The sequence below is a fragment of the Callithrix jacchus genome, chromosome 17, assembly GCF_049354715.1.
Source record: "Callithrix jacchus isolate 240 chromosome 17, calJac240_pri, whole genome shotgun sequence".
NCBI classification, from domain to species: domain Eukaryota; kingdom Metazoa; phylum Chordata; class Mammalia; order Primates; family Cebidae; genus Callithrix; species Callithrix jacchus.
The window spans coordinates 43,895,767-43,923,418 of NC_133518.1; the positions used below are offsets into that span (position 1 = coordinate 43,895,767).

The window sequence follows — 27,652 nt, forward strand, 5'->3', positions numbered from 1 at the left end:
GTTTTCTTTTCCTCTTGCTAGGTATGCAGCCATGCAGTGTGTCTGCTCTGTCTACCAACTGAGGATAAAGCAGAAAAGAGCCCTCATTGATTTTCAGTAAATATGAAGTGAGAATTATTTTAGGAACTCAGAGTTGGGGCTTGTTGTCATTGCAGTGCAACTTAGCTTATTCTTGATTTCAGTTCTCTCTAAAATCACGTTTTATTTTGTGGGGCTACTTGGCACTCTGGGCAGTAGGCATGTAACTCAGCAGCAGTTGCTGTAGCTGGCCTTGCAGATAATGGGGACAGGTTTCCACTGCAAACTGGGGTAACAGGGATTTGGATGTGGTTTCTGAGGGGCTCTTGAGAAGAATCATGGTCAGGTTCATGGAAGCAGACATGATTAGGGCAGTTTCTTCTTACACGCACTGTCCAGGCAATGTTCCATAACACCCACAGGCCGGTTGTAGTGTCTGGCCGGGCACTAAGCCACCCCAGGGGGCCATTTCTCTAACATAGTTGTGTTCAGTGGTTATTGATTCCTGTGCAACCTTTGAATCAGTGCCTCACTATTACTAAATAGTTTCATGAATTCTTGCCAAGTGACCCAGCCTACCTGGCATTCTGGGAAGCCTGCAGCTGAAGATGTTTTAATTACCAAGCTCTACTGAAATATTTGATAAACATTTTGCTATAATGTGACACATGTCACATCAAGTAGGTGGGCTCAGCTCAAAAACAATTTCTCTTTTCTTGCCTCATTTATACCTTATCCCATTCCTGGGTTTGGAATCTCTGGTGCTTCTGGGCACCAGTGTATACACTCCTTTCCATCTTCTTTTATGTGGAGCTGCCCAGAACTCACTTTGTCCAACCTACAGGGGCATGTGTCTGTCCTAGTTCCCTCTTAGGTCAGTGGGTCTTCTGAAGGCATATTCTTATAATACAGCCCATCTCTATCCCCAGCCCCTCATGGTGAAGAGTCAAAGTCACAAAGCTTGGTAATTTTCACAGAATCTATCAACACAAGCTTGTGTCATATCTCAGAGTACTAATCTGCTTATTTGGGGAGCATTTTCATTTCCTTCTGCTCTTATTGGTACTTCAAAGCATACCCATCCCTTAAAGGAGCTGAAACAAAGACTCCAGCAGACTTCAGTGAGAGACAGAAAGATTACATGTATGCTTGGAAAGCTGGGTTTCCTGATCCCAAGGAGGAGATTAGCCTGGGTTTGGGGATTAGGAGAGTGGCAACAGCACAGGAAGAGAGGAGGGGCAGACACCTTCAAGTGGGAAGGCATAAAGTGCCTCTGTCCTTAGATGAACTGACTTTAACAGTGGCTTTCTGTGGCTTCATGGCTTGTGGACAAGCTGCCTTCCATAGCCCTGGGCATTTGTGAGTTCCCAGAACAAAAGGTTTGGTGCTTCAACAATTTGTGTGGGAATAAAGGGAGATCATTGGTTCCAGATCAAGCTAGCATTCATCAGAGCCAACTAGAAGTTTTGACACAGGATTCTATACTCAGTTTTTTCTCTGTGTAGACCCAGTTTGGAAATGAATAAGACTTCAAAACAATAAAAGACATTAGCACCTTAGAGGCAACCATTAAACTGCCCATGTTGATCTCAAATCAAAACAAAAAGCTTAAGCTTGTTATTGTATGATACATTTAGTTTGTAGATATATACTTATTTTTATATGTCCTGTATTTTTTTTTGTAAGGGATAGTAATTTTTCTAGCCTATTCTCATATCACTTTCTTTTCCTTTTTCTCTACCAGTATTTTTCAAGAACTGTTCACAAACAGATCAGGGAACAGGGTTTCACTTAGGATTACCTTGCCAACAAGCGCCGACCGTAAGTTGCATGGCTATGTGAGATGGATGAATGGGCCAATCGTTGGTCACCAGGTACGGTTCATATGTTGCTCCATCCATGTATAAGGTTACCACAGGAAACTCCACATTGATGACATAGTAGTGCCACTCTTTGTCACAAATCTAATGAAAGAGAAGCAACATTTAAAATTGAATATACAATAAAACATCAAACAGGCTTTCACTCTAGGTGTGAAAGGGGAACGACACTTTGAGCTCAACAATTTTTATTGCAAAGCACTCAAGGAATATAACACTTGACATACACTGAAGTTATAGAAGCTCATCATCAAACATGCTGGAGCAAACTGTGGGAAAGAGAAACACCCAAGAATCCAACCATCAGGCAGATAGTGGGTGATGGGGAGATTTTCAAGCCTTATCTTGGTGCATCTGGGGAGACAGAGAAGAAACACAAGTGGGTCCTATTGGCCTCGACTTGATGCAAGGCACCCTCTCACATACTTTGCACCCTAGACTCCTGGTCTCAGGGCTGGGTATCTTGTGTCAAAATTGCCAGTTGGCTCTGATGAGTGCTAGGCTGATCAGGAACCAAGGATCTCCCTTTATCCCCACACAAGTTGTTTAAGCTCCAAACCCTCTGTTCTGGGAACCCACAAATGTCCAGGACTAGAGAAGCCAGCTTACTGGATTGGTGGAGATGCTGGGGGCTGGAATAGAGTCACAATGGGACTCAATTAACCTCAGGGGACTGAACTCAGACAGACAGAAACCAAGATGGCAATGTCTGGGAAAGGGAGGTGGGAAGCATGAAAGGTGGCAAGACTGGAGAATGATGCCACCGTCTGTCCCATCCCTAAGCAAGTGCCTTGGGAGTCATGCTAGACTCCCCTTCACACTCCCTCTAATCCCCCTGCGCCCTGTGGAGGCCACCTCTGAAATGTGTCTCATCTGATCCTCTTATCTCCATCGACTCTGCCATCTGTGGCAGAGGAGACAGATGAGTTCTGAATGAAGGTAACCCCAAGGTGAGGGCATCAAAGCCCTCCCTATAATTCCATGCTGAATTAAATGTGCTATTTCTCATGAATAGATAACACCAACAGGGATGCTAAATAATCTTTCTCCTTTCATTTTGAAGTAAGATTTTTTTTTCCCTTAATGTTCTTTTTATATTGTCCTGTCTCATGTCTCAGAAAATTGCTCCTTTTGAAGCCCATTAGTCTGAAAAAGCCTGATGAATATTTTGGGGGACTTTGGAAGGTAAGCAGGAGGGGTCCAGGCAGATCTCTCTGAAGTTCTGTTATAGTCAGTGAGAGGCCCAACCCAGTTTCCACTCCCCTCATGCTTGATGCCCTGAATCAAACCCTGGGCTAGGTGCAGGACTCTCAAACTAGGCCTGTGAGTGGGCTGGAGTGACCCCAAGACATACAGGTGGCACACAGGCAGACCTGAAGACAGAGTACAGGGCCAATAGAATAATAGAGAACTAAATATTTGAATCAAGCACCCAACCTAAAGAGGTAGAAGTACCCTGGGCTTGGGGTTTGCAATCAAGGATTGCCAAGCAACAGAGGTAAATTGGAATATGGTTCACATCCTGAGGATATTGGGAATATCTAGAGGCATCTGGAAACCCCTGGTCAGGCCCAGGGTGGGGAGGAATTGGGTGACAGTGCGGTAACCATGACCATATCCCATGCCCTGCAGAATGAACGCAGAGCTCAGAGAACCAACCAGACAGCACTCAGGGCCTCCGCCATCCTGGCGTCCATAACCACCCTCACAGTGACCGTCCTCTCTGTGTGCTATACATTACGGCAATCCACATCCCCTGGCACTATCTCATTTACAACACTTAGAAATTTTGTAGGACAATGAAAGAATTGCAGAGAATTAGTAGTTCTATAACTCAACAGTAGCAGCATCCCATTTTTTTCCTAGGTGTTTTTTCTCCAGTTCTTCCAAAGTGTGCTCCATTGAACGACAGCCCCCATGACACCTGGCATAAAAACAGTGATTCTGAAACTGTAGTAACTTTTCAACCTTACTGAAAAATGGAACTTTCCTATTTATAGCATTCCTATAAACATACTGTGAAACAACAGCTGGGAAAGGTCTGTTTGAATCACACTGCATAACAACTTGAGAGTCTGCATGTTTCATTTAGAATCGGCACTAGAATGCCTTCAGAAATTTCATTTTAAGTAGCTGTATAACATGGCTATACTATACTTAATTATTTCCAAAATTATGTCACTATGCTATTATGAAAGGTGCTGTCATAAATTTCTTGTGTATAAATATTTGTTTGCATTTCTGATTATATCCTTAGGAAAGATTCCTGGAAATGGAATTACTGGGTCAAAGGCTGGAGTCAGACTCTTGATACATATTATCAGTATAATTTTTCTGCAAAGGTTGCGCCTATTTATACTCCTACTCATAGAGTGTGTGAGAGCTTATGCATTGTACCCTTGTCACACAGAATACTAAAAAAAAAAAAAAGCAAAATTGTGGTAATTTAAAAGGGACACATTTCATCTCATTTTAATATGGGTCACAAAAGATGGCAAGATTCATATTCTCCAAGATGAACAGGGAGAGCATTGTTGGTGTGAAGAACAGCCTCAGCCAAGAGTCAGAGGTAGGAATGCCTGGGAGCTGCCTCAGTGAGCTCCTAATTGGGCACGTAAACAATCCTTTAGCTCATACGAGGCTTATGCCTGCAGAATTTTTCCACCAAGGAATCTATGACAGCAGCTAAAGGAAATGCCTAATTAGGGTTTTATAAATGTGGATCTATGATCAGGAAGAGACCCACATTGACCTTCTGCTAGAACTGCACGGACAAACTGTAATTGAAAAATGATCAAGCCAGGAGGCAGCTAAAATAAATGTGTCAATTCATAGTTCAACCAAGAAGGAAGAAAATTCAGCAAAGCGACCTTTCCTGGGGGGAGAGAAGAACTTTAATTCCTGACTGTTCATGAATCACTGATGTATATACCCATCTGCACCAAGCATGTCCAAGATCCAAGAATGTCTGATACCATTCCCCAGAATGATGCCCAAGGCCTTGCCTAGACCAAAGACACATGAATCTCCGGACACCTGCAGATGTGCTCCAAGGCAGGTAGCTGTAGCTTAGCTGGTAAGTGACTCAGAGACCAGAGACCCAGGGATACACGTTCAGGAGGGTAGGATGGACAATGCCAAAGGAGGTCTGAGTTAGGAGTACACTTGCATTTCAATGTGAGTCAGGGGCCAGAGAAGCCTCCCATGAGATGAGGAGAAAATCAGGAAAGATGTTCTCTGTGTAGTTGCTGACTGGTTGATCCAAGTGTTATGTAAGTGGCCAAACTGGAAGTTCTGACTTGGTTGCCACAGGAAATCAGGTGTTTTTGAATGCAACTAATCAACATGAAATATGTTCACCTATCAACTATGATCTATCAACTATTATGTCTACTAGGTGCTGTAAGAGATACAGAGGTTATGAGATATATCCTTTGCCTTCAAGATTTTCAATCTAATGGAGGGGGTGTATAAAGTACACAAACTCTTCAAATGTAATGGGACTTGAGGTAAGTGTTGTGGACTGGGTGCAAAGCACTGTGAGGTCCCAGGGAATGGAAAGATTCTTTCCAGGTTGAAGAAGGTGAAATTTAGGGTGGATGTTAAAGAACGGTTAATATTTCATTAGGAATAGATGGCAAGTAATAAATTTTAAGACAATGAAGCAGAAACCTCTTATTCCTCTATTCATTCATCTGTTTTATAGTCAAAGGTAGTAGGTTTGAGGGCATTTGAAGATACACACATTCACTCTGACACACATTTAATAAACGCACATCCTACTTTGTGAACAAAAAAGCACCTGCATTTATGGAGCTTATAGTCCAGTCATGGAATTGACAAAAAAGGCTTATAACAGATTGGGATTCATAACTCTGTCAAGGTGGATGGGGATGACAGAGTTTGGGGGTGTCAGGCTGCATTTGGGAAAGGGGAAGAGTGTGCGATAAGGAGAGATTTGAAATTAAGGACTTGGATTACTTTTATTCTGTAGGCAACGGGAGAGCTAGAGGTTTCCAGGTGGGAGAAGGGGGTGACAGAAATAAAAACAATCCTTCTTGGAATATGCTTTTCAATATTGAAGCAGCTTTTCGTATTCTTCCTTATACTATTCAATCTTCACCACAGCCCTGTAAAATAGGAGGACCAATTCTGTCTTTGGCACTATTAGAAAATTAAGGAGAAAGAAATGACGGCAGTTTTCAAGATAATTTCTACTGTTAAATTGAGGGGTACATATGCAGATTGTTACATGGGTATATTGTGTGTGACTCTGAGGTCTGAGGTACAAATGATCCTGTCACACGGGTGAGAATCCCTAGTAGGTAGTTTTGCAACCCATGACCCTCTCTCTGCCTCCCCCATCTAGTTTCAGTGTCTATTATTCCTATATTTGTGTTTAGCTCCCACTTATAAGTAAAAAATATTATATTTAGTTTTCTTTTCTTGTGTTAATTTTCTTAGAATAATGGCCTTTGGCTCCATCTATGTTGCCGCAAAGGATGTGATTTAATTCTTTCTTATGGCCGCATAGTATGGCATATATGTACCACAATTTCTTTATTCAGTCCACTGTTGATGGGCACCTAGGTTGGTTCCGTGTCTTTACTATTATGAATAGTGCTGCGATAAACATACAAATACATGTGTCTTATTGTAAAACTATTTGTTTTCTTCTGAATATATACCCAGCAATGGTATTGCTGGGTCAAATTGTAGTTCTGTTTTAAGTTTGTTTGTTTTTTTAAATCATACTTTAAGTTCTGGGGTTCATGTGCAGTTGTGCAGGATTGTTACATAGGTATACGCATGCCATGGTGGTTTACTGCATCCCCCTGTTATCTACATTAGGTATTTCTCCTAATGTTATCCCTCCCCAATGCCCCCACCCCCTCCTATCCGTTTCCTAGCTCTCCCACCCCTCAACAGGCCCCGGTGTGTGATGTTCCCCTCCCTGTGTCCTCATTGTTCAACAACCACTTATAAGTGAGAACATGAGGTTTTTGGTTTTCTGTTCTTGTGTCAGTTTGCTGAGAATGATGGTTTCCAGCTTCATCCATGTCCTTGCAAAGGACATGAACTTACCCTTTTTTATGGCTGCATGTTTTAAATTTCTTGAGAAATCTCCAAACTGCTTTCCACAGTGGCTGAACTAGTTTGCATTATCACCAACAGTTTATTCCTTTCTCTCCATAGCCTTGCCAGCATGTGCTATTTTTGACTTTTTAATAATTGTCATTCTGACTGCTGTGAGAGAATATCTCTTTGTGGTTTTGATTAGAATTTTTCTGATGGTTAATGATGGGGATTTTTTTCATATGTTTGTTGGCCATTTGTACGTCTTCCTTTGAGAAATATTTTTTTCATATCCTTTGCCCATTTTTAAATGAGATTATTTGTTTTTGCTTGTTGATTTATATTCCATGTAGATTCTGGATATTAGTCTTTTGTTAGATGCATAGTTTATGAATATTTTCTCCCATTCTTTAGGCTGTTTACTCTGTTGGTAATTTCTTTTGCTGTGAAGAAGCCCTTTAGTTCAATTAGCTCCCACTTGTCAATTTCTGTTTTTCTTGCAATTGCTTTTGGGGACTTAACCATAAATTATTTGCCAAAGTGGATGTTGAGAAGGGTAGTTCCTAGGTTTCCTTCTAGAATTTTTATAGGTTGGGGTCTTGCATATAAATCTTTAATCCATTTGAATTATTTTTTGTGTATGATGAGAGGTAAAGGTCTAGCTTCATTCTTCTTCATACAGCTAGCCAGTTATCCCAACATTGTTTGTTGAATAGAATGTCCTTATCCATTGCTTATTTTTGTCTGCTTTGTTGAAGATCAGATGCCTGTAAAAGTGCAGGGTTATTTCTGGGTTATTTATTCTGTTCCACTGGTCTATGTGTCTATTTTTGTACCAGTACTATGCTGTTTTTGTTACTGTTGCTTTATGATGTAATTTGAAGTCAAGTAATGTGATGCCTCCAGCTTTTTTTTCCCCTCAGTTTTGCTGTGGTTATTTGGTTTTTTCTTTTTTTGGTTTCATATACATTTATGAGTAGATTTTTCTAATTCTGTTAAAAAAAAGACATTGGTATTTTGATAGAGATAGCATTTAATGTACAAATTGCTTTGGGCAGTATGGCTATTTTAATGATGTTGATTCTTCCAGTCCTTCAGCATGAAATGTTTTCCCATTTCTTTGTGTTATCTCTTATTTCTTTCAGCAGTGTTTTGTAGTTTTCTTTGCAGAGATCTTTTACTTCCTGGTTAGATGAGTTCTTAGATATTTCATTTATTTTCTGGCTATTGTAAATGGGATTGTGTTCCTGATTTGGTTCTCAGCTAGAACATTATTGGTATATAGAAATGCCACTAATCTTTGTGCATTAATTTTGTATCCTGAAACTTTATCAGTTCCAGGAGCCTCTTAGAAGTGTCTTTAGGGTTTTCTATGTAAGGAATCGTATTATCAGAAAAGAGAAATAGTTTGACTTTTTTCTCTTTGGATGCCTTTTATTTCTTTCTGTTGCCTAATTGCTTTGACTAGGACTCTAATACTATGTTGAATAGGAGTGGTGAGAGTAGGCATCCTTGTTTTGTTCTACTTCTCAAGGGAAATGGTTCCCCTTGGGCTCTTGTCCATTTAGTATAATGTTGGCTGTAGAGCTGTCATAGATGGCCCTTAATATTTTGAGATATGTTCCTTTGTTGCCTAGCCCATTGAGGGTATCTTATCATGAAGGGATGTTGGATTTTATCAAAGGCTTTTTCTGCATCTATTGGGATGATTGTGTAGTTTTTATTTCTGATTCTATTCACATGGTGAATCACATTTATAGATTTGCATGTGTTGAATCCAACTTGTATCCCAGGAATAAAACCTACTTGATTGTGGTGAATTAACTTTGTGACATGCTGCTATATTCAGTTTGCTAGTATTTCAATGGGAATTTTTGCATCTATATTCATCATGGATATTGGCCTGAAGTTTTTACGTTGTGTCTCTGCCAGATTTTTGTATCAGAATGATGCCTAGCTTCATAGAATGAGTTAGGGAGGAGCTCCTCCTCTTCAATTTTTTGGAAGACTTTTTCAGTAGGATTGGCATCAGTTTTTCGCATATCTGACAACATTGGACTGTGAATCCATCTGGTCGAGGGCTCTTTTTGGTTGGTAGGTTTTTAAAATTACAGATTCAGGTTTCACTTGCTTTCTAGTTCAATATTGGGGATTGTGTGTTGCCAGGAGTTTTTTGATTTCTACCTTAATTTTGTGGTTCACCCAAGGATTATTCGAGAGCAAGTTGTTTTATTTCTATGCAGTTTTGAGAGACTTTGGTATTGATTTATATTTTTGCTGCATTACAGTCTTGAGAGTGTGATTAGTATGGTTTTGATTCCTTATGAGTTTATTGAGACTTGCTTTATGACTGAGTATGTGATCACTCTTAGAATATGTTCCATGTGTAGATAAGAAAAATTTATGTTCTGTGGTTGGTTGGAGTAGTCTGTAGATGCCTCTTGGGTCTAGTTGGTGAAGTGTCTAGTTTAATTCCAGAACTTTATTGTTTTCTGCCTCAGTGATCTAACGCTGTCAGTGGGCTGTTGAAGTCCTGTGGCTGAAATGACATGATTTCTTAACTCAAGGAACACATATAATCTTATTGTAAGTTAGAACTAACGCACACACTGTGAGCTTCCACATTTGGCCTCTTGTATTTTCACAATGTCAGCTTCACAGACTCATTTCCGAATCATATTCTAAATGCTAATTCATGTCAGCATATCTCCAAATGGCCCCACTTGGATGTTCCACAGGTACTTCAAACACATTGTATCTAATTTTGGGTTCAATACTAATCACACTCTCAAGACTGTAGTGCAGCAAAAATAGAAATCAATACCAAAGTCCATGAGGAGCAGGAATGGAGACCTAAGTTCTTTATGCAGACATCCCAGCTCAAGTTTTCTTTGTACAAAGTCTGAAGCTTTAAAGGACTGTCCGAATTCGGGTCCCAGATTAAATAGTGCCCCTGCCCTAGGGATGCAGGCAGGAAGCCAGCTAACCACGTTGGAACAAGTCACCTCTGAGAAATTAGACGCCTAGGCCTCCTCTGTGAATGGGCATCAACTCCAAATGCACACAGTTCACATGCTGTGGAAACCCTGGACACAGAAACAAACTTAAAATTGCATCCTTGAAGTCTTTAGGGCACTGAGCGAAGACAAACTCAAAACCTCTCAATAGAGATGTATTCACAGCTTAGGGCATGTGTTAGACAATTCCTACCAGAGATAAGCTCCGAGTAAAAGATTACAAAACAAAGAAACAATCCTTTGCCTGTGTGAGAAATAGCAAACACAACAAATGATTAAACTCACATAACAGGAACCACAGGAGCAGCCAGGAAAGGAATGGGGAAAGCAGGTTTGAAAAAGAGCCAAATAAAAATTTCAGAAAGGAAATTAAAATGTTAAATATAAATAAGAAAGCTGACAACAAAATTAGTGAATTGGAAGATAGATGAGATTGTATAGCAAAATGAAAACGTCAATAAAGTTAGGAGATACGGATGCTATGGATGACCAAATGGTAAATTCCAATAAACACCCTTGAAAGATGTGAGGCTGGGCTCTAGAGGACTACCATGTTACAGTAAGGAATGTGTTACCTTATTTTAGTGTCTTACATTCAAGAAAGCCATTCTTTACTCCAGCAGTCTTATTATGTGTTAAGTTTAGATGACAATAGACAGTAGAATTACAAAAGCCTCTGCTCCAAAGGACATATTTGCCGGGTCAACTTCATTTCATGAAATGGAGAGCTGTTTACCAGGAGGACTGGAACCATGCAAACCAGATTCTCTTCAGACTTGCAAGGCCATAGGGCCTCAGGCACTAATTTAAACATTAGAAATAAAAGGCTGGACCTGGGGCCAAAATGGCTAATTAAAAGCAGCTGCAGTCTGCAAAGTGACACATGTATTCAGCACCTTAAACTGAAATATCCAGGCTCCCACCTTGAGACTGACTAGGCAAATAGCCCAGCCTATAGAGAATGAAGAAAAGCAGGATGGGGTGACAGCCACCTAGGAAGGGCATGGGACTAAAGGAAGCAGTGCGTATGTGATCTCACCCAGGAAACCATGCTTCTCTTATGGATTTTGACAACCTGTAGATCAGGAGATCCCTTCATAAGCCCATGCCACCCGGGCCTCGGGTCTGACACACAGAGGTGTGTGGAGTCCCAGCAGAGTGCTCACTCAAGCACACAGAGACTCAAGAGTTTTGCTTAGTCTGGCCCTGGGATTCCCAGCAAGGTGGAATATCGATCCCTACATGCCCCTAGGAGGGGGGCTGTATCCAGGGAGCCAAGCGGTGTCATTCTGTAGGCCCCGCTTCAATGGCACATCACAAGTTAAGACACACTGGCTTGGAATTCCAGCCAGCCACAAGTAACAGGCTAGAATCTGCATAAGGAGGACCAAGTTCCTGGGGAGAGGGGTGACCATCATCTCTATGGTTCAGGTGACTCAGATGTTACAGCCTGCTGAATCTGGCGAGTCCACGGATCCAGACAAGGAAAGGTCCCTCACAAGGCAGCACACCTGCACTATGAAAAATCAGCCAGATTTCTTATTTAAGTGGGTCTCTGATCCCATTCCTCCTGACTGGGAGACCCTCCCAACAAGGGTCTCCAGCCACCTCCTATAAGTGCAGTTCTGACTAGCAACAGGTCACTAAACCCCAAGACGGAGGTTCCAGAGAAAGGAACAGGCTGCTATCTTTGCTGTTTCTCACCCTTCACTGGTAATACCTCCAGGTACAAGAAAAAACGAGGCAACTAAAGTCTGGAGTAGAACCCCAGCAAACTGCAGAAGCCCTGCGGAAGAGTAGCCTGAGTGTTAAAAGAAAAACACAGAAAATAACAACATAAAAAAGAGCCCCCAAAAAACCTCATTCAAAGATCAACAACCTCAAAGATTGAAGGTAGAAAAGCCTACAAAAATGAGAAAGAATAAATGCAAAAACAGTGAAAGCTCAACAAGTCAGAGTGCCTCATCTCCTCTAAATGATTATAACACCTCTCTAGCAAGGGCACAGAACTGGGCTGAGGCTGTCTAAACTGACCGAAGTAGGCTTCAGAAGGTAGATAATAATGAACTTTGCTAAGCTAAAGGAGCATGTTGTAACTCAATGCAAAGAAGCTAAAAATCATGATAAAGCAATACGGGAGCTGATAGCCAGACTAGCCAGTTTAGAGAGGAATACAGCACGAGACATTCGCAATGCAATCATGAGTATCAGTAACAGAAAAGACCAAGTGGAACAAAGAATCTCAGCGCTTGAAGACTACTTTTCTGCAATAAGACTGGCAGACAAGAACAGAAAATAATAATGAAAAGGAACAAACAAAATCTCCAAGGAGTATGGGATTATATAAAGAGACTGAACCTATGACTGATCACAGTACATGAAAAAGTCAGGGAGAATGGAACCAAGTTGGAAAACATACTTGAGGATATCATATCCAGAACTTCCCAAACCTAGAAAGGCCAACATTCAAATTCTGAACTACAGAGAACCCCAGGATGATACTCCATGAGCTCAACCCCAAGACACATAATCATTAGACTCTTGATATGGTTTGCCTGTGTCCCCACCCAAAATCTCATCATGAATTGTAATCCCAGTAATCCCCACATGTCAGAGTGGGACTAGGTGGAGGTAATTAGATCATGGGGGCTGTTTCTCCCATGTTGTTCTTGTGATAGTGAATGAGTCTCAGGAGATCTGATAATTTTATAAGGATCTGGTATTTCCCCTGCTTGCACTGACTCCACCCTGCTGCCCTGTGAAGAAGGTGCCTGTTTCCTTTGCCTTCCACCAGGATTATAATTTTCCTGAGGGCTCCCCAGCAAAGTGGAATTGTAAGTCAATTAAGTCTCTTTCCTTTATAAATTACCCAGTCTCAGGCAGTTCGCTACAGCAGCATGAGAAGAGACTAATAAAATTCTCCAAGATCCAAATGAAAGAAAAACAATGTTAACAGCAGTCAGAGAGAAAGGCCAGGTCACCTACAAAGAGAAACCCATCAGACTAACAGCGGTCTTCTCAGTGGACATCCTACATGCCTGAAGACATTGGGGACAATATTCACCATTCTTAAGGAATTCCAGCCCAGAATTTCAGAACAAGTGAAGGTTAGCTTCAAAAGTGAAATAAAAATAGGATCCTTTTCAGACAATCAAATGCTGAGGTAATTTGTCACCACCAGGCCTGCCTTGCAGTAGCTCCTGAAGGAAGCATTAAACATCAAAAGAAAAAACCATTATTAGCTACTATAAAAACACACTGAAGTACATAAACCAGTGACACAATAAAGCAACCACATAAACAAGTTTGCAAAATAACCAGCTAGCATCATGCTGACAGGATAAAATTCATATATCACAATACTAACCTTAAATGTAAGTGGGCTAAATGTTCCAATTTAAAGACACAGCATGGCAAGCTGGATAAAGAACCAAGACCCATTGTTATGCTGTCTTCAAGAGACCCATCTCACATATAAAGACACACTTAGGCTCAAAACAAAAAGATGGGAGAAAATTTACCAAGAAAATGGAAAACAGAAAAAAGAAGGGGTCACAGTCCTAGTTTCTGTCAAAACCGACTTTAAACCAATAAAGATAAAAAAAAGACAAGGGCATCACATACTGGTAAAGAGTTCAATTTAATGAGAAGAGGTAACTATCCTAAATATATATGCACTCAATACAGGAGCAAGTTCTTAGAGATCTGCAAAGAGACTTAGACTCCCACACAATAATAGTGAGAGACTTTAACACACCACTGACAATATCAGATCATCAAGACAGAAACTTAACAAAGATATTCAGGACCTGAACTTAACTCTGGATCAAGTGGACCTGATATCTACAGATATCTCCATCTCAAGAATATACATTCTTATCATTGCCACATGGCACTTCCTCTAAAATTGATCACCTAATCAAAGTAAAACACTCCTCAGCAAATGCAAAAGAACTGAAATCATAGCAGTCTCTCACACTACAGTGCAATTAAATTAGAACTCAAGATTAAAAAACTCATTCAAAACCACACAACTACATGGAAACTATACATCCTGCTCCTGAATGACTCCTGGGTAAATAATGAAATACTGGTAGAATCACAATTGTTAAACTAATGTGAAAAAAGAGACAATGTACCAGAATCTCTGGGATGCAGCAAAATCAATGTTAAGAGCTACAGGAGCAAGATCAAAAACACTCAAAAGCTAGCAGAAGACAACAAATAACTAAGATCAGAGCAGAACTGAAGGAGATAGAGACACAAAAAAACCTCCAAAAAATCAATAAATCCAGGAGCTGGTTTTTTTTTTTTTTTAAGATCAACAAAATAGACCACCAGCCAGATTAATAAAGAAGAAAAGAGAGAAGAATCAAATAGATGAAATAAAAAACAATAAAGGGGATATCACCACCAATTCCACAGAAATACAAACCACCATTAGAGGTTACTACAAACAACTCTATGCACATAAACCAGTAAACCTGGAAGAAATGGACAAATTCCTGGACACTTACACCCTCCCAAGCCTAAATCAGGAAGAAGTCAAAACACTGAGTAGACCAATAACAAGGGCTGAAGTTGAGGCAGCAATTAATAGCTTACCAACCAAAAAAAGCCCAGGTCTAAATGAGTTCACAGCCGAATTCTACAAGACATACAAAGAGGAGCTAGTACCACTCCTTCTGAAACTATTCCAAACAATCCAAAAAGAGGAAATCCTCCCTAAATCACTTTATGAGACCAACATCATCCTGATACCAAAACCTGGCAGAGACTCAACAAAAAAAGAAAACTTCAGGCCAATATCCATGATGAACATAGATGCAAAAATCTTCAATAAAATACTGACAAACTGATTGCAACAGCACATCAAAAAGCTTATCCATCACAATCAAGTAGGCTTCATCCTGGGGATGCAAGGCTGGTTCAACATGCACAAGTCTATAAATGTAATCCACCACATAAACAGAACCAAAGACAAAAACCACATGATCATCTCAATAGATGCAGAGAAGGCCTTCAACAAAACTCAACAGCCCTTTATGCTAAAAACTCAATACTAGGTGTCAATGGAATGTATCTCAAATAATAAAAGCTATTTATGACAAACCCATGACTAAAACACCAAAATCATTGGCAACAAAAGCCAGCATGGACAAATGGGATCTAATTAAACTCTATAACTTCTGCACAGAAAAAGGAACAATCATGAGAGTGAACTGGCAAACAACAGAATGGGAAAAAATTTTTGCAATCTACCCATCTGACAAAGGACTTACTTATATCCAAAATCTACAAAGAACTAAAACAGATTTACAAGAAAAAATCAAACAAACCAATTCAAAAGTGGGCAAAGGATATGAACAGACACTTTGTAAAAGAAGACATATATGAGGCCAAAAACCATATGAAAAAATGCTCGTTGTCACTGGTCATTAGAGAAATGCAAATCAAAACTACACTGAGATACCATCTCATGCCAGTTAGAATGGCGATCATTAAGAAATCTGGAGACAACAGATGCTGGAGAGGATGTGGAGAAATAGGAACACTTTTACACTGTTGGGGGGAGTGTAAATTAGTTCAACCATTGTGGAAGACAGTGTGGTGATTCCTCAGGGTCCTAGAAATAGAAATTCCATTTGACCCAGCAATCCCATTACTGGGTAAATATCCAAAGGATTATATATCTATTATAAAGACATGCACATGTATGTTCATTGCAGCACTGTTTGCAATAGCAAAGACCTGGAACCAATCCAAATGCCCACTGATCATAGACTGGACAGGGAGAATGTGGCTCATATACACCATGGAATACTATGCAGCCATAAAAAACAATGAGTTTGTGTCCTTTGCAGGAACATGGATGAATCTGGAAACCATCATTCTCAGGAAACTGACACAGGAACAGAGAATCAAGCACTGCATGTTCTTGGCAGGTGTTGAACCATGAGAACACATAGACACAAGGAGGGAAGCATCACACACTGAGGTCTGTCATTGGGGGAGACTAGGGGAGGGAGAGTGGGGTAGGGTGTTGGGGAGGAATAACATGGGGAGAAATGCCAGATATAGGTGACCAGTGGATGGAGGCAGCAAACCACATTGCCATGTATCACCTATGCAACAATCCTGCATGTTCTTTACATGTACCCCAGAACCTAAAATGCAATAAAATGTATATGGGTATGTGTGTATATACATATATATATACACACACACACACATATATATATACATATATATATGTATGTATATATGGCAGCTGATGAATAAACAACTACCCAACATGTTTAAAAAAAAAGTGAAATTTATAGGATTAAATGCCCACATTAAAAAGCTAGAAAGATATCAAATTAACAACCTCACATCACAACTAGAGCTAGAAGACCAAGTGCAAACAAACCCCAAAGCTAGCAGAAGACAAGAAATAAACATCAGGACTCAGAATAAAAATGGCAGTAGGAGGCAGGACTAACTTGCAGCTCTCACTCAGACAGAGTAAAACTTTGTTTTTTCAGGACCTGAACTCAACTTGAGTTCAGGTCCTGAATAACTTTGTTAATTTTCTGTCTCAATGATCTGATATTGTTAGAAGGCAAAGACTCTCATCATGAACATTTGCTCCAAGAATTACCTACAGGAACATACAGAAAAGCTGAGAGAATCCACGGACCCTTTGAAGGAAGTGGATTGCTATTGCAGGCCCCCCAAACAGCTGAAAAACTGAGTTCCCAAAGTATAAAAGTGTGAAAAAAAAGTCATGTGTTCCTGAACTCACACCCTTACTGTGAACCTGAAGGTCCAGAACACCAGAGAAGGATTTGACCTTACCTAGAACTGTGACAAATTTAGAGGGCAAAGTGAAAAACAAGGTTAGAAGTAGTAGTTGGAAGAGGTCTGTGGGCTCTCTCAGTTCCCAGGGAAGGCATTTCTGACTTTGTCTCACAGGGATTCTTGGGGAGGGCTGCCCGAGGAAATGGGAATGGACCACAGCTGAACTTTGTAACAAATTCAATTGAATGAAAAATTTCCTGGACAGAACCTGGGGCTGGGGGTGAATCCAGAGTGCAGACACAGCACAGAAACAGCTACAGGTGGGAAGGCATACATCCTGAAAGCCCTGCTTACTTTCTTAGCTGGCAGGCTAGTAGCCTGGGATTAGTTCTCAGCCCTGCTCACCTGCTGCCTAGAAATAACCTCAGTGCTATTGGATAAGTATGGTGGAAATGAGACTGGCCTTTTGGGCTACATAGAGGCTGGGTGAGGCCTGTAACTGCTGGCTTCCCCCCCACTTCCCTGGTGTCCTTCATGACACAGTAGAGACAGCCATAATCTCCCTGTGGTTTACACTGACCTGTAAACCACAACCCCATCCCCCACAGCTGCCCCAGCAAGACCCATCCATGGAGGGTCTGACCTCAGACACACCTAACCCTGCCCCTACCTGATAGCCTTTCTCTGCCTTCCCTGATAGCCAGAGGCAAAGGACATAATCTCTTCGGAGCTCCAAGGCCTCACCCTCTCCTGATCCTCCCTATATTACCACCACAGCTGATGCTCTCTTCACAGCACCAACCAAGAGGCTAGAGGCCAACCAACACAAAACTAGTGCAATAAACAAAACCACAACCAAGGACCTGAATAGAATCCACTTTATTCCTCTCCCATCTCCACCAGAGCAGGTGCTGGTATCCATGGCTGAGAACTAAAGATGGTTCATATCACAGGACTCTTTGTAGACACTCCCCAATACCAGCTTGGAACCCAATAGTTGTTCTGGGTGGCTAGATCCAGAAGAAAAATAACAGTCACTACAGTTTGGTTCTCAGGAAGCCACAACCCTAGGGGAAGGGGAAAAGTTGCATATCAAGGGAACTTGGGCCAAAAATATCTGAACAGTAGCCTTGAGTCCCAAATCCTCCCTCTGACATAGTCTACTCAAATGAGAAGAAGCCAGAAAACAATTCTGGTAACATAACAAAACAATGTTCTTTAACACCTCCAAAGGATCACACCAGCTCACCAGCAATGGACTCAAACCAAGAAGAAGTATCTGAATTGCCAGAAAAAATAATCGAGAAGGTCAATTATTAAGCTAATTGAGGAGGCACCAGAGAAAAGTGAAGTCCAATTTAATGAATACAACATATGAAGGGAAAAATCTTCATTAAAATAGATAGCCTAAATAAAAAAAAATCACAACTTCTGGAAAGGAGTGACACACTTAGAGAAAGGCAAAATACACTGGAAAGTATCAGCCATAGAATGGAACAAGTAGAAGAAAGGACTTCAGAGCTTGAAGACAAGGCTTTTGAATTAATGCTACAAAGACAAAGAAGAAAGAATTAAGAAAAATGAACAAAGCATCCCAAGAAGTTATGTTAAATGGCAAAACCTAAGAACAATTGATGTTCTCAAAGAAGAAGACAACTCTAAAAGTTTGGAAAACATATTTGAAGGAATAATCAAGAAAAACTTCCATGGCTTTGCTAGAGATCTAGATATCCAAATACAAAAAGCTCAAAGAACACCTTGGAAATATACCACAAAAAGATGATTGCCTAGGCACATAGTCATCAGGTTATCTAAAATCAAGACAAAGGAAAGAACCTTAAAAGCTGTGAGGCAAAAGCATCAGGTAACCTATAAAGGAAAACTATTAAATTAATGGTAGATTTCTCACCAGAAACCCTACAAGCTGGAAGACATTGGGGCCCTATCTGTAGCCTCCTTAAACAAAATAATTATCAGCCAAGACTATTGTATTCAGCAAACCTAACTTTCATAAAAGAAGGAAAGATAGTTTTTTTCAGACAAACAAAAAAAATGCTGAAAGAATTACTACTACCAGTCCAGCACTACAAGAACTTCTAAAAGGAGCTCTAAATCTTGAAACATATCCTCCAAATACACCAAAATAGAACATTCTTAAAGCATAAATCTCACAGGATCTATTAAACAAAAAAAAACTATGAAAAAAGGGTATTCAGGCAACAAATAGTACAATGAAGAGAATAATTTATTACATATCAATACTGATGTTGAATGTAAATGGCTGAAATGCTCCACTCAAAAAATATAGATGGCAGAATGGATAAGAATTCACCAACCAAGTGTCTGCTATCTTCAAGAGACTCATGTAACACATAAGGACTCATATAACTTACATAACTTAAGGGAAAGAGGTAGAAAAAAATATTCCATGCAAATGGTCACCAATAGCAAGCAGAAGTAGCTATTCTTACATCAGACAGAACAAATTTTAAAGCAACAGAGTTAAAAAAGACAAAGACATAAATATATATGCACCTAACACTGTAGCTTCCAAATTTATAAAACAAATACTACTAATTTAGACCTAAGAAATGAGATAGACAGCAATACAATAACAGTGGGGGCTTTAATACTCTACTGACAGCAGCAGACATGTTCTCAAGGCAGAAAGTCAACAAAGAAACAATGTACTTACACTATACCTTAGAACAAATGGACTTAACAGATATTACAGAACATTCTACTCATCAGCACATGAAACCTTCTCCAAGATAGACCATATGATAGGCCACAAAACAAGTACTCTCTCAGATCACAGTGGAATAAAATTGGAAATCAACTGCAAAAGGAACCCTCAAAATCATACAAATACATGGAAATCAACCTGCTCCTGAATGGTTGTTGGGTAAACAAATCAAGATGAAAATTAAAAAAAAATTTTGAACTGAATGATAATAGTGACACAACCTGTTGAAACCTCTGGGATACAGAAGAGGTAGTGCTAAAGGAAATGTCATAGCATTAAATGCCTACATCAAAATGTCTGAAAGAGCACAAGTGGACAATCTAAGGTCACACTTCAAGGAACTGGGGAAATAAGAACAAACCAAACACAGACCCAGCTGAAGAAAATAAATGAAGATCAGAGCTGACTAAATGAAATTGAAACAAGAAAAAATAAAAAGACTAATGAAACCAAAATCTGATTATTTGAAAATAAATTGATAGACCATTAGCAAGATTACCAAGAAAAAAAGAGAGAAGCTCCATTAGAAATGAAACAAGAGTCTGGGCACAGTGGCTCAGGCTTATAATCTCAGCACTTAGGGAGACCAAGGTGGACAGATCATGAGGTCAAGAGATTGAGACGATCCTGGCCAACATGGTGAAACCCTGTCTCTACTTAAAATACAAAAATTAGCCAGGCATGGTGGTGCATGCCTGTAGTCCCAGTTTCTCAGGAGGCGGAGGCAGGAAAATCACTTGAACCTGGGAGGCAGAAATTACAGTGAGCCAAGACTGCGCCACTACACTCCAGCATGGTGTCAGAGCAAGACTCCGTCTCAAAAAAAAAAAAAATAGATATTACAACCAATACAACAGAAATACAAAAGATTAGTCAAGGCTACTATGAACACCTTTATGTGCAGAAACTAAAACTCCTAGAGTAGATGAATAAATTCCTGGAAGTATACCACACTCTTAGATTAAACCAGGAAGAAATGGAAACTCTGAACAGACCAATAACAAGCAGTGAGATTAAAATGGTCATAAAATTATTGCCAATAAGAAAAATCCAGGACCAAATAGATTCATAGCTGAATTTTATCAGACATTCAAAAGAAGAATTGGTACCAATCTTCCTGACACTATTCCAAAAGTTAGAGAAAGAGGGAATCCTTCCTATATTGTTATATGAAGCTAGTATCACCCTAGTATCAAAGCCAGGAAAGAACATAACAAAAAAAGAAAACTACAGACCAATATTCTTGATGAACACAGATGTAAAAATTTTCAACAAAATACTAGCTAACTGAATCCAGCAGCATGTTAAGTAGATAATTCACCGTGATCAAGTGAGCTTCATACCAGGGATGCAGGGATGGTTTAGTATACTCAAGTCAATAAATATGATACACGACATAAACAGAATTAAAAACAAAACCATGTAATCATCTCAATAGATGCAGAGAAAGCATCTGACAAAATTCAGCATGTCTTTATGATTAAAATCCTCAACAAAATTGGCCTAAAAGGGACATAACTCAAGGTAATAAAAACCGTCTATGACAAACCCACAGCCAACATTATACTGAATAAGGAAAATTTGAAAGCATTGTCCTTGAGAACTGGGACATGACAAGGATGCCCACTCTTGCCACTTCTATTCAAAATAGTACTGGAAGTCCCATCCAGAGGAATGAGACAAGATAAAGAAATAAAGTAAATCCAAATCAGCAAAGAAGAAGTCAAACTGTCACTGTTTGCTAATGATATGATGATATACCTAGAAACCCTAAAGATTCCTCCAAAAAGTACCTAGAACTTACTAAAAAATTCGGCAAAATTTCAAGACATAAAATTGATTTACACAAATCAGTAGCTCTGCTATACACCAATAGTAGTCAAGCTGAGAATGAAGTCAGGAACTCAATCCCTTTTATAATAGCTGCAAATAAAATAAAATCCTTAGGAATATACCTAACCAAGGAGGTAAAAGACCTCTACATGAAAAACTATAAAACACTACTGAAAAAAAAATCACTGATGATACAAATGAAAACACATCCCATACTCATGGATGGATAGAATTAATATTGTGAAAATGATCATAGTGCCCTCAAAATGCCACCAATGTTGGTCACAGAACTACAAAAAAATCCTAAAATTCATATGGTCCCAAAAAAAATGCCCACATAGCCAAAGATTAAGCAAAAAGAGCAAATCTGGAGGTATCACATAACCTGAACTTCAAACTATGCTATAAGATCATAGTCACCAAAACAGCATGGTACTGGTATAAAAATAGGGACGTAGACCAATGGAACAGAATAAAGAACCTGGGAAGTAAAGCCAAATACATATAGCCTACTGATCTTTGACAAAGCAAACAAAAACACAGATTGGGGAAAGGACACCCTATTCAACAAATGGTGCTGGGATTATTGGCTAGCCACCTGTTGAAGAATGAAACTGAATCCTTATCTCGCACCTTAATAAAAAATCAACTAATGATGGATCAAAACTTAAATCTAAGATCTAAAGTCATAAAAATTCTGGAAGATAACATCAGAAAAGCCCTTCTAGACATTGGCTTAGGCAAAGATTTTATAACCAAGAAGTCAAGAGCAAATGCAACAAAAACAAAGATAAATAGATGGGACTTCATTAAACTAAAAAGCTTCTGCATGACAAAGGAAACAATCGGCAGAGTAAACAGTCAACTGACTGAGTGGGAGAAAATCTTTGCAATGTATACATCTGACAAATAACTAATAAACAGAATCTACAAGGAACTCTAATCAGCAAGAAAAAACAATCCCATCATAAAGTGGGCTAAGGACAATTCTCAAAATAGACAAATTCTCAAAGACAGTCTCAAAAGATAGACAAATGGCCAACAAACCTATGAAAAAATGCTCAACATAACTAATTATTAGGGAAATGCAAATAAAAACCTCCATGCAATTCCACCATGTAATTATTTCTGCAAGAATGGCCATAATAAAAAAAAATTGATGTTGGCATGGTAGCATGGATGTGTTGAAAAGAGAACACGTTTATACTGCTGGTGGGAACATAAACTAGTACAACCACTATGAAAAACAGTGTAGAGATTCCTTAAAGAACTAAAAGTAGCACTACCATTTGTTCCAGCAATCCCACTACTGAAAATCTATCCAGAGGAAAATAAGTCATTATATGAAAAAGATATTTGCACATGGATATTCATAGCAGCACAATTTGCAATTGCAAAAATATGGAACCAGTTCAATTGCCCATCAGTCAATGAAAGGGTAAATTGTGGTATATATATATGTGTGTGTGTGTGTGTGTGTGTGTGTGCGTGTGTATATAAGTATATATACACACACATACAGATACACACCATGGAATACTACTCAGCCATAAAAAGGAACAAAATAATGACATTCACAGCAACCTGGATGGCATTGGAGACCATTATTCTAAGACCACTATTCTAACTCAGGAATGGAAAATCAAACATATATGTTCTCACTCATGAGTGAGAGCTAAGCTATGAGGTTGCAAAGGCATAAGAATGACACAGTGGAGTCTGGGGACTTGGGGAAAGGGTAGGAAGGGTGTGAGAGATAAGAGTACATATTGGGTACAGTGTACACTGCTTGGATGATGTGTGCACCAAAATCTCAGAAATCACCACTAAAGAACTCAATCATGTAACCCAACACCACCTGTTCTCCAAAAACCTATTTAAAAAATAACATAAAAATGCAAAAAAAGAAAGAACCTAGATCAGAGTGGAAATGAAGGAGACAGAGACATGAAAAACATTCAAAGAAATAAATGAATTCACGAGCTGCCTTTTGAAAAAATTTATAAAATAAACTGCTAGCTTGACTATTAAGAAAAGAAGAATCAAATAGACACAATCAGAAGTGTCAAGTGATATATGGTCACTGACCCCAAAGAAATGCAAACAACCATCAGAGAATACCATAAATTCCTGTATGCACATAAACTAGATTTCAAGACTAAACCAGGAAGAAACTGAATCCCTGAATAGACCTATAACAGGTTCTGAAATTGAAGCAGTAATAAATAGCCTACCAACCAAAAAAAGCCCAGGCCCAGACAGATTTACATCTAAATTCTACCAGAGGTACAAAGAAGAGCTGATACCATTTCTACTGAAACTATTCCAAACAATTGAAAGGAAGTTATTCTTACCTAACTCATTTTGTGAGGCTGGTATCATTCTCATACCAAAATCTGGCAGAGATTGAAAACTTCAGGTCAATATCCTTGATGACATTGATGCAAAAATCCTCAATAAAATACTGGCAAACTGAATACAGCACCACATCTAGAACTTATCCACCATGATCAATTTTGCATCATCCCCAGGATACAGATTTGGTTCAACATAAGCAAAATAACAAATGTGATTAATCACATAAACAGAACGAAAGACAAAACCAACATGATAATCTTAATAGATGCAGAAAAGGGCTTTGGTAAAATTTAACATCCCTTCATGTTAAAAACTCTCAATAAACTAGGAATTGAAGGAACATACCTAAAAATAATAAGAGCCCTCCATGACAAACACACAGCCAGTATCATACTGAATGGGCAAAAGCTGGAAGCATTTTCCTTGAAAACTGGCACAAGACAAGGATGCCTTCTCTCACCACTCCTATTCAACATTGTATTGGAAGTCTTGGCCAGGAAATCAGGCAAGAGAAAGAAATAAAGGCATTTAAATAGAAAGAGAGGAAGTCAAGTTATTTTTGCTTGCAGATTACCATGATCCTGTATCTAGAAAAATCCCATCATCTTGGCCCAAAAGTGTCTTAAGCTGATAAGCAACTTCAGCAATATCACAGGATACAAAATCAATGTGCAAAAATTGCTAGTATTCCTATACACCAACAACAGCAAGCAGAGAGCCAAATCATGAATGAACTCCCACTCACAACTTCCCAAAAAGAATAAAATACCTAGGAATACAGCTAATAAGGGAAGTGAAGGACCTCTTCAAGGAAAACTACAAACCACTGCTCAAGGAATTTAGAGATGACACGAACAAATGGAAAAACATTCCATGATCATGAATAGGAAGAATCAATATTGTAAAAATGGCCATACTGCCCAAAGTAATTTATAGATTCAATGCTATTCCCATTAAACTACTATTGACATTCTTCACAGAATTAGAAAAACTTAAAATTTATATGGAAGCAAAAAGAGCCCAAATTGCCAAGGCAATACTAAGAAAAAGAATAAAGCTGGAGGCATCACACTATCTGACTTCAAACTACGCTACAAGACTACAGTAACCAAAACAGAATGGTGCTGGTAGCCACAACACACATAGACAAATGGAACAGAGTAGAAAACTCAGAAATAAGACCATACACCTACAACCATCTGATATTTGACAAATATGACAAAAACAAGCAATGGGGATAGGATTTCCTGTTCAATAAATGGTGCTGGGAGAACTGGCTGGCCATATACAGAAAATTGAAACTGGACTCCTTCCTTACACCATATGCAAAAATTAACTCAACATGAATTAAAGACTTAACTATAAAACTCAAAATTATAAAAACCTTAGAAGAAAACCCAGGCAATACCATTCAGGACATAGGCATGGGCAAAGACTTCATGACAAAAACACCCAAAGCAATTGAAACAAAAGCAAAACTTGACAAATGAGATGTAATTAAAGAGCTGCACAGCAAAACAAACTCTCATCACAGTGAACAGAAAACATACAGAATGGGAGAACATTTTTGCAATCTATCCTTCTGACAAAGGGATAATATCCAGAGTCTACAAGGAACTTAAGCAAATGTACAAGAAAGATCCCATTAAAAAGTGGGCAAAGGACATGAACAGACACTACTCGAAGACATACATGTGGGCAACAAACATATGAAAAAAAGCTCAACATCTCTGATTAGAGAAATGCAAATCAAAACCACAATGAGATACCATCTCATACCAGTCAGAATGGCTAATATTAAAAAGTCCAGAAACAATGGATATTGGTGTGGTTGCACAGTAAAAGAATGCTTTCACACTGTTGCTGGGAGTGTCAATTAGTTGATCCACTGGGGAAGACAGTGTGGTGATTCCTCAAAGATCTAGAGGCAGAAATACCATCTGACCCAGCAATTTCATTACTGTATATATACCCAAGCAAATATGAATCATTCTGTTATAAAGATATGTGCACATATATGTCCACTGTAGCACTATTTACAATAGCAAAGACATGGAATCAACCTCAATGCCTATAGATAAAAAACCTCAATGCCCATAGACTGGATAAAGAAAATGTGGTACATACACACCATGAAATACCATGTAGCCATAAAAGGAATGAGATCATGTCCTTTGCAGCGACATGGATGGAATTGGAAGCCATTATCCTTAGCAAACTAACACAGGAACAAAATGATTGTTCTCACTTATAAGTGGGATCTGAATGATGAGAACACATGGATACGCATGGTGGGGGGAACAGCACATACTGGGGCCTGTCAAAGCAGGTGGGCTCAGGGGAGGGAGAGCATCAGAAAGAATAGCTAATGGACACTGAGCTTAACACCTAGATGATGGGATGATCTGTGCAGCAAAACACCATGGCACATTTTTACCTGTGTAACAAACCTGCACATCCTTGGCACATACCCCTGAACTTAAACGTTGAAGAAAAAAAAAGCCTTTGGTTAGCACCCAGATCAACTTTTATTCCAGGGTAAAGATGTTACTCTTATTTGCAAATCTATTCGAGATCTTCCCAGGAGGTTGCCTGCACTTCCAAACTGGCAGCAAGAAGTGCAGTGTGTTTCACTGGAAGGTATTTGACAGGAGGCCCAGCAGCTCAGAAAGCACCTGCTGGGCCTCCTGTCAAAAAGGGACTGCTGACTCAGGGTAATGGGGTGCAGGGGAGCAGGAAACGTGAAAGGTAGCCTGTGTCAAAGAGACCATCCTCATTTGACATTTGGTTGAGCAACATTTGCAAATCCCCAAAACAATCCTGAAAAAGCATCCCTGTAATTTGTGCTTAGAGCATGTAAATCAAGACTGGCTTTGCACCCAGGATTTAGTCTCATCCCCAGGGAGAGTCAGTACACCTTTGTTATGCACTGATGATGTGCCTAGTACTCCAGCACCATGCTGTGATTTGGGGGAACACAATTAGCTGGTTTTTTTTTGTTTGTTTGTTCTTCTCTCTCACCACTGCCCTTAAGCATTGTCAATCAGATCTCCCTTTCCACCCCTAGAAGACACTTTGGCAGATCTGTGAGTGTCTCAAGTCCCTGTTTTTATGTACAGATGACCCCTGACTTACAATTGTTCAACTATATAACGGAGCAAAACTAATACATATTCAGTAGAAAGTCTACTTTGAGTACTAACATAACCATTCTGTTTTTCACTTTCAATATAGTATTCAATAAATTACATGTCAGCAGAGGGAGAGAGGAAGGGAGGCTTTGAAATGGGGGTAGGAAGAATGATGGGGCAAGGGAGAGAGTGCCGTTTGCTGGGAAGTGGGAAGGAGCTAGCTGGAGTCTGTTTTGCTCACTGTCACATTCCCAATGCCTGGGAAATACTTAACAATTTATTGTAAAGAGGGAGGGAAGCTTTATGTTAGATGATTGGCCCAATTGTAGGCTAATGTAAGTGTTCTGAGCACATGTAAGGTAGGCTAGGCTAAGCTTTGACGTTCAGTAGCTTAAGTGTATTAAATACATTTTCTATTTATGATATTTTCAACTTACAATGGGTTTATTGGAAAACAACCCCATCATAAGTTGAGAAGCATCTATATTAAAAAGTCCACTTCAATTAGTCTCTTATCTAATTCAGAGCTTCTTCCCCTACCCAGCCTGGGGCTGATTTACAAATCCTTGAAGGTAGGGTTGGTGCTGTTGATGTGAGAGCCAGAGGTTAGGGCAGAAAATCCACTCTCCACAACGTGGGGTTTGTGCATTCCCTGTGTGGTCTCCTGCAGCAGCCAGGAGGAATGGGGCATGCCAGGAGTAGATGAGGCCCCACGTTTGCTATTACTCAGGGAAATGTGCACCTCAGACCCTTTCGGGCTTCTTTTCTCTACTGAGATGCTGACTGTCTTGCAAGATATACCATGAACAA

The 27,652-nt window shown here is 39.5% G+C and overlaps 1 protein-coding gene and 1 long non-coding RNA gene across 6 annotated transcripts in view; one reads left to right on the forward strand and one right to left on the reverse strand.

Moving 5' to 3' along the window:
• Positions 1–26,363, forward strand: part of LOC118148765 (uncharacterized) — a 393,523-nt gene extending 367,160 nt beyond the window's left edge. For 2 of the 3 annotated variants that reach the window (XR_008477323.2, XR_013528610.1), the window contains one exon: positions 1,763–11,811. This is a non-coding gene — a long non-coding RNA (uncharacterized LOC118148765). Of the gene's footprint in view, positions 1–1,762; positions 11,812–15,855 lie in introns of those variants that run through there. The other variant, XR_013528609.1, reaches the window with a different exon arrangement.
• CLSTN2 (calsyntenin 2) overlaps positions 1–27,652 on the reverse strand; it is a 669,035-nt gene that overhangs the window by 43,067 nt on the left and 598,316 nt on the right. For all 3 annotated transcript variants that reach the window (XM_002759542.6, XM_078354097.1, XM_078354096.1), the window contains one exon: positions 1,820–1,982. In XM_002759542.6, the coding sequence (XP_002759588.1) occupies positions 1,820–1,982 (163 nt within the window). The remainder of the gene's footprint in view (positions 1–1,819; positions 1,983–27,652) is intronic.